Raw genomic sequence first — 8238 nt, 5'->3', positions numbered from 1 at the left:
ACCATTTACTCTATTTAAGAGTATTTGAAGTTTCATCTATTGCCACAATATACAGCAATATTATTAGTTCAGTCACAGTTTTTGTCCATTCCCACAGAGCATATCAGTACTAGCTACATGTAGAGTGAGATCAGTGCTTTGTCAGACCTGTTCAAATCTACATTCTATGCCATAACTAAATAAATTAGAATACATTAAAGTGCTACATCAACACTAATGTTCTGGAACAGTAGTAATGCACATTTCTCTTAAAAAAAAAACAACAAAAAACAACAACAACAAAAAAACAAAAACAAAAAACCCCCCAAAAAACAGCAGCTATCACTTCAAACAGAGTCACATTATGTGACTATGTTTGCATGTCACTTTGTTACAGTATTTAACAAAATACATGACACAAAATCAAATAGCAACAGTCAAGACTCTTACAGAGTACAAAAGTACTTTTTAAAAGTAGAAAATGATGGAAATAGACATTTGCAGGAAACACTGTCTTCAGAATTCACACTTGAAGGTTTCGTTTAATCGTAACTTGCTGATGTCGATATTTATTTCTTCTGGTTTGTCACGTCTGTATGTTACCGTTCTGGTACAAACAGTAGGCAAAAACATCTTATCCTTGAAGGAGAAGATACAATTTTTATCAACAATTAGCTAACTTTTATGTGCAAGAAAAAATACTGAATGTGATGGGTCTGAAATCAATTACCTTCTTTGTTGTAGATACTCTGTAACCAGCTGAAGACTTAACTTTATTGCTATTCCACTGCAGAATTATCTGCCTGATGATAAGTACAGTAAGCAATCCAATCAGAAATGTAACTATAAAGATTATGGAAAAGATTCTAAAGTAGCTTCGTCCAGAGAAACATTCTGCAACAAAAGGAAAACACAAATGTAAAGTCTAAAATATGGAATAGACACAGTCCTAAAATACTTTTGTATTTCTCGCTGCACATTAATTTATCAAATTAACTGAAATTTAAATTGCATTTAATTTCAATTAACTAAAATCTAAATTACATTTCAYGTTAACTTAAATATAACAAGATCATGTTAAAAGTTAAGGGGGAAAAAAAAACACATGTTGCCATATAGAGGCTTTAAAATTAGTATGTTTAAAGAAATGTAATTTCAATTAAGATGAGCTGTAGAAAGAAGATCAAACACTATTACTTCTTTACTCTACAGAACTAAGATTAAAGCTTCATTGTGGCAGCCACCATAAATTATCTGTAAAACTATGAGTTTACAGCTTAAAAAATAAAAAAAACACAAATTGTTCTAGAGGTAAGGAGCCAAGACAGTTTAATTTTCACAAAGTTACAGAGCAAATCACAGGCATTGTATGGAAGAGAACAGATTTCCTTGATTCCTTGTCCAGTGCTCTCTTCATTGGCCTCACACAATACRCTTTTCTCTAATTAATACTAAGGTCATGAAACTAGTATTCTCAATATGTATTATCATTTATGAGCTTCTGTAAAATGAAAAACAYAGAAAAATGTTAGCTAACAAAAAGTGCCCATATATCTACATTTTTGTTCCAGTCTGGACCTGATTAAGATTTACAAGATTTTATTAAAAATGACCATATTCTTTCACAGCTCTCGTAAATGTACAGTTGTGTGTACTTGAAAAGCATATTTAAACATTACTGAAAGTGAAGTAAGCATTCTACTTTATTATTCTTTGTTTCTGGTAATGTCAAATAATGTAAACATATCCAAAGTAATAAAACATACAGATGCCATAATAGATTTTTATAAATATTTCTTTAAGCATTGCTCCAGCAGGATTCATTATTATTAGATGTGACTTCTCAAGGAGCTGGGAAATCTGATGTAGCAATGCTTGCCAATCATATTTCCTGTTATTATTTATCTTTCACTTTCCCTGAAGCTAAGAGTGGTTTTATTCTTTTTCCTGCTTTGTTATTGCATTAATACTAATACACTTTTGAAAAACAGTAGTGAATTCTATTATTAATCCTGACAGATTTTAATCTCTTACTAAAATTATCTAGAAAATGTCACATACCTGAAGTTTGGTCAATATAATGCAACATATAACTGCATGAGGTTTTACACTGGTCAAGTATAGCTTGAGATGCATTGTTAGGATGATGGCACTGAACACAATTCCTGTAAAAGAAAAATGTATTTAAAAACCCTTGTCTTCATCTGCATTTGCCTTGAAAGATTATATCAACAGGCTGAAGTATCATTTGCACATTGTTTTCCTTTTGTTAGTAAAAACAGTATGACTTTTATTTATCTTTTTCTGAAATGTGATGCCTCTCTCAGCATTTTCTCCCTGTGATACTTCTCAAAACCAACTGGTGAAAAGTAGTAGAATAACACAAATATCTTTGGCTTTTAGCCACCTTCATCTGGTCTCTGCTCTACATTTTATGATGTGTGTTTTTCAGGGGGTGTAGCTCAGGATGCACSTCTTCTTCAACTGTCAGCCTCCAATTCAGTTTTAGGGCTCCCTCTTATCTATAGGATTCATTCTTACTAATTTCACCTTACAGCTCTGCAGAAGATGGACATAACAAATTAAATTGAAAATGATTTTTTAATGAAGATATGCCATCTTCTGAATTTATTAAGGGCACGTATTTCACAGTGACTTTGAACAAATCAGAGCCAGCAAGCCTAAATGCATTTTATCTACTGAGGTCTTAGCAGTTACTTTTTTAGACGTGGTCCAGCTTTTCTCCCCAGTTGTATTTACCAGATGAACCGTAATTCAGTTGAGTACTAATAAATAATTCGACTTTGATCATGCTTCCCTTTCCAACTAAAAGCTGATCTGTCACCTTCTTGACCACAGTGAGGTTCAGAAGATTACGTGCTCGCACGGGAGAGCCTAGAACTGTGCCCAGGGAGAAAGTTTCGTGTGCTCTTTAAATCAGCACCCATCAGTGGACCACCAACAGAGCAGTCTGAACTTCTCTGGCTGCTGGCTTCTGCCTCCACATTGCCCCTTCCTGGGCAGGGATAAAGAAAAATGATGCATTTTAAAACTTACACAGTAAAGACTAATTGGTTTGAAACTGAGTAACAGACAGTGTTGTTCTCTGGGTAAGACTAGTTCTGCTCTGCTGACCCATGAGAGTGGCAATGAGCAGGCACCACTCTTGTTCCAAAACTCCTTGCTTCATTTAGGAAGCACAAGGAGTGGAATCATGAATGACCTGTATGCAAAAACAAATAGAAAAATACTTTTGGACTTTGTGGCATACAAGAGTAGGATCTAGTGTCCACCTTTAAAACTCCAAATTTATGAGCTTTAATTCCTACCCAGAGGATTTTGTATAAAGAATCATCATTAAATATATATGATGAGACGATAATATAAAAAAGTCATATTTCTAAAGACGCACCTCCTTTAACTGTAGAAAGCTGAAAGTTGAACACAGATTGGTGAATACGTGTGGACATGCAACTCRCTTGATTGCTAGTGCAAATCCCTCAAACACATGAAAAATCTCTCAAGTAGGAATTCTGTTTCAACTTCACACAGGCTAAACATCTAAGAAATACAGTACGCACTTAGGCCACCAGGAATATTCCTTCTCTTTGAAGTATATAGTCAAAAAGTCAAGTGTAGCACAAGAAACATACCAGTTTTCTTCACAGGCACTGTTACAACTAGGGCAATATTCACACAAACGGCCAAAGCTTCTTGGATCAGTGCATTCACACTTTCCACATACACAATTTCCTCTTCCACTGCAAACCTGCCCCTTTGAATTCAGGCACTGTTTTGCTAATTGCGACGAACACTGACAACGGTCACCTTCCCAGCCAGCAAAGCATCTACATTTACCAGCTTCACATTCGCCATTACCTGCAACATCAGATAATCTTAAATCATATGCTTTTATGAAAATATAGAAAGTCAGTTTTTATATGCATATATTTGTAATATTACTGCTTGAGTCTTAAGGTAACTTAGCTAACAGAGCTAACTCAGACTTTGGCTTGCTAATAACCTTTTAAGTGTTACCATTTTAGACTGAAATTTCCAGAATGATACAGATTTATGCCTGCTGGTTGTTGTTAATTTAAGCTAAAGTCGTTACCTTATCTCATTGTAAAATGTTTTACTAGAATTTTCCCGGTTGCACTTGCATCAAAGCAGCTGAGATTAAAAATTACACAACTATCAGGAAAACAGTCTTCAAGCAAACTAAACAAAGTTCTCCTCTTTAGCAAGAAAGCATTCAATTCAAATAAACTACAAGATTTGAGGAGGAAGGAGTTTCAAGTTCACATGCACATGCCAGTTTGGATTTTTTTTTTCTTCTTAGGAACATGCATTATAACAATATCTTTCTACTATTCAAAGAAAAGAAGACTGAGCTGTATAAGTGGATGTGTTGTATTTATGAACTGTAGGTTGTTCAATAAGAATTTAAAATGCACAGCCTCAAGGGTTTAAAAGCTATAAAAAGTCCCTGGTAGCCTCTATATCTTTCCAGGCAAAGCAGTGGGAGCTTTAGGATGAAGTCCATATTTTTCCATGTTCTATTACATTTAAGTAGGTGTACAAGCGACAGGCTGATAATGTTTATACACATTTTTCACAGGGTGGGAAAGCACCTTCAGGAAATACAGAAATAGCACATGAAACACATGTGGATCTAGCAAACCTCATGAGACCTCCACTATGCCTTGGCCGTACCCAAATTTCAGACACAGTGTGATGGTCTTGTGCTCCAGGGATTCGCAGGCCAACTGCAGATAGACAGTTGAATCTAACACACAGGATCCCCCAAACAGGAATGAAGGAGTGAAGCCAAAGTGTAGGCCACCCCTTTTTTGGCTGGGGAGGAAGAGTCTCATAGGACATCTCACAGCAAGGCTCTGCTCTGAAAAACACCCCGCTGAGAGGCCCATTGCTCAGTTGCGGCGCAGGTTCCCCTTGTGTTTCTGCTAGGCAGGACTACCTCATGCATGAGGATTTCCAATACATCTTATACAAAGATTCCCCTGTCTCATCTTTTGACCCAGGCACCACATATCAGGCTTTACCGGTTTATAAATTTGAAAGGTCTGTTTATGTTAAGAAACATTAAATTTGCAACCTAGTTGCAAACCTAGAAGAGTGAGAACACAAACCATAACTCTTTGTGCTATAATGAAGCATTTAAAAGATTACGTAACATTACTTCTCTTCCTTCTACTCAAAGTTCACAGTCACAAGCAGAGCAGAGCAAACAACTCTACTAAAGTCAATAGCATTACTCTAAATTTATCCTACTGTAACTAAAAAACCTGTTCCGCAATTTACTCCTTGGTAAATACAGTGACGCAAGAAAGTAGTGCAGATTTTAAAATACTTTAAAATATTACTTCAAAAGGAAAAATATGTATATTCTAGTAGAAATATAGTAGTGATGCTGATTCAGTCCCATTTTTCTAAGTAATATTAACTGAAAAGTACATGTGTTGTACTTGTCTCACACAATTTTCATTTGCATGCTTTTGTTTATGAATAGGAAGTAGGCCACAAAAGGAATAAGCATTTCTAATAACTCTCCTTGTTTATGTGCCAGTTATACTTAGAGCAGATATTCTGGACAGTGTTAACATATATTTTAATATTTGAAATCAAGTGTTAATCTATCTCTAATGAGATTGATTTAGGATGTTAAAAAATCATAACCTCATTTGGAAGTTAGTCCTCATAATCTACTATCTTATTTTCCCAATAAGACTGAAATGGATCAATTCATTTTCTGGAATAATATAACTGTYTTACCCAAGATATCAGTATCGTTAACCTTTGAAGAAATTTGAGACTGAAGTGTTGAAATGGCTAAGATTAGAGACAATCTCAGTAAAACCCTTAAAACACAGTGCCAAAATTTAGAAAAAAGCCCAGGAGTGTGCTCTTGCAATAGAAATCTTGTCCTTGGCAGCCTTATATCATGATTTTCAGCTGTATATACTGTATATAATACAAGCTAGAGAAACAAAACAAAACAAAAACAAAACAAAAAATCCACCTAAATTCTGCAGCTTACCAGAACACAAGTTTCCATGGTGATATGGGCAGGAAAAATCATCCATTTCACAGTACTTGCCATACACCTTGCCCAGCTTGTTTTTGTAACAGAAACATTTTCCACCTACGCAGTCTCCTTGGCCACTGCAGATGGGCTCATCCTGGTGTCGTCTGCACCTCTCAGAAGAAAATGTATCTCTATTGGGATTACAGTTAGTGTCACTGCAACGGGACTGTTCACCATCAGGAAAAGTTTCATCAACACAAACCCTTTTATGCCTTGCACTGTCTCCACACTGACAGGCACAGTTTTTATGTACATTAATGATGGTGGTTTCATTGAAACCAATAGGCTTAAGTATCGCATATTTTCTTCCTCCAGTTGTATGACATCCTTTCATTGTAAGCGAGACATTGAAAAGCACCTAAGAAGAAATACAGATTTTACATCATTATTATTTCCTATAAATTGCTTAACATTTTTAACTCATAAGTAAATCAGAATTTTACATTATGTAGTTATGTGTACTAGGTAGTAAGGACCAAACACATGGTGGCTATTTGAGAAATATGACACATTAGTAACTGCAGGGATCACAAATGGAGTTAAAACCCTAATAGTAAAAGAATGATAACAGTCTACATTTCACGTTAAGGAGGCATGGCTGCAGAAGACAAGTTAAGTACATATTAAATACTCACAGAATTATCATTATCATTATCCTGTTTTAATTTAACATGTCTGTTATGTGTAGAGAAGTACTCTGATCAGAACCGGGGCTAGATTGTACAAGACAATACGCACACAGAAGGAGAGATACTCCTAATAAAGGGACTCTATAATGAATGGTCCTGTTGCAGAAACAAACCATGCCAATGTAAAATACACCAGATYTTTAGGCCAGTTCTCTCTACTTCTACTAAAACAGAGGAATGGCTCAGGCTGAATCAGCAGTTTATTTTTGCCACTGAGTTTTTGCCACTTAGAGAGTAAGAAGAAGAGGTCACAGGGTGAATAGGAATCAAGAGCAATTAGCTGGCCTTGCTGCTCTGGGTGCAGCCCTGGGCATAGCGAGTGCTGCTCTGGGTGAATCCAGTGCCTATTYCCTAGCCACGTCCCCCTTCTACAGCTACTGCCACCAGCCCCCTTAGCTTTCTGCTATTCTGGCATGGGATCTCGGATGATTTTGGAGCTCTAGGCAAATTCCATCAAGCTAGTATCAATCACTACCAAAACTCTTTGACATCTTTGACATCTGTAATATGTTCACGGCAGAGTAGTCTTTGTATTTGGTACTTAGGTTTTTTTGTTTGTTTTTGGTGGGTCTTTTTTTGAGGGGGGGGACTGGTAGGCTTTTTAAAGGATCTTCTCACTACAGCCTTTTAGCCTGCTGACTGAAAACGATTTTTATTTTTCTTAGACTCCTCACAGAGCAATATAATCAAGAAAAAAAAAGGAAAAAAAAAAAGGTGATAAGAAAGCCCAAGAGAAGTGAGTATTTTCACTCTACTCTTTATCATCTAAGGACAAAGATTTTCCAAATCATACAGCAGATACGGAAACATAGGAACTGATTACAGAAGAGGTTGAAACTATCCGCAAAGACTAAGCCCATTCATTTCTGGCAGCCTTCTCCCCCTCCCGCTGCGCCCCCACACTAGAATAGCCAACCTCTTGTTTGACAATGGCATCTTTGTGACGAGCCGGGCCGTGGCAGCATACATGAACAACAGCAGAAGACTGCTGTGCAGAAAGGCATGCACTTCGTTAACTGTAGTATTGAGTGTACATAAAGGTTTTGTCACTCCCTTTTCTTCTTTTTGTTAAAATGCGTCCCTATGCACATACCTCTCAGCTGCCCTAGAATCCTTGTGCATCAGACTTCCTCCATTAGGTTACAGGGCAAAAGTGTGGATATGCACTAATTCATATGGCAGGTGCACATCGTGTGGGGAGAAAAGCCTGCAGCTAGAGAATATCCTTTTTATTCAACACAGAACGCTGCTAGAGAACACAGTCTTCAAGTACAACACAGTACTGGAGGAATGGCCAGGAAATGGGAGGGAAATGCAAATAATATCTTGCACATAAACCATGAAATTTTGCAGGTCTGAACACAGTAGCAGAAAGATTAAACATATTACAACTATACAGTTATGACAATGTGAATACTGACACTCACTAATAGCCAAAMTTAGTTTTGCAACCCCTAAAGA

At 36.6% G+C, this 8238-nt stretch overlaps 1 protein-coding gene across 1 annotated transcript in view; it reads right to left on the bottom strand.

The window, feature by feature from the left end:
• Positions 1 to 238: 238 nt before the first annotated feature.
• Positions 239 to 8238, bottom strand: part of ITGB8 (integrin subunit beta 8) — a 28031-nt gene continuing 20031 nt past the window's right edge. The window contains exons 9-13 of the mRNA XM_085313261.1: positions 6041 to 6446; positions 3633 to 3858; positions 2041 to 2144; positions 710 to 873; positions 239 to 618 (exon numbers count right to left, since the gene is read on the bottom strand). Of these exons, the coding sequence (XP_085169387.1) occupies positions 496 to 618; positions 710 to 873; positions 2041 to 2144; positions 3633 to 3858; positions 6041 to 6446 (1023 nt within the window). The 3' untranslated portion in view covers positions 239 to 495. The remainder of the gene's footprint in view (positions 619 to 709; positions 874 to 2040; positions 2145 to 3632; positions 3859 to 6040; positions 6447 to 8238) is intronic.

The sequence above is a fragment of the Rhea americana genome, unplaced genomic scaffold (assembly GCF_003343005.1).
Source record: "Rhea americana isolate MKP2758 unplaced genomic scaffold, rheAme1 scaffold_381, whole genome shotgun sequence".
Classification (NCBI taxonomy): Eukaryota; Metazoa; Chordata; class Aves; order Rheiformes; family Rheidae; genus Rhea; species Rhea americana.
The sequence above is the reverse complement of the archived record's forward strand: the minus strand, read 5'-3'. Positions and strand labels throughout refer to the sequence as shown.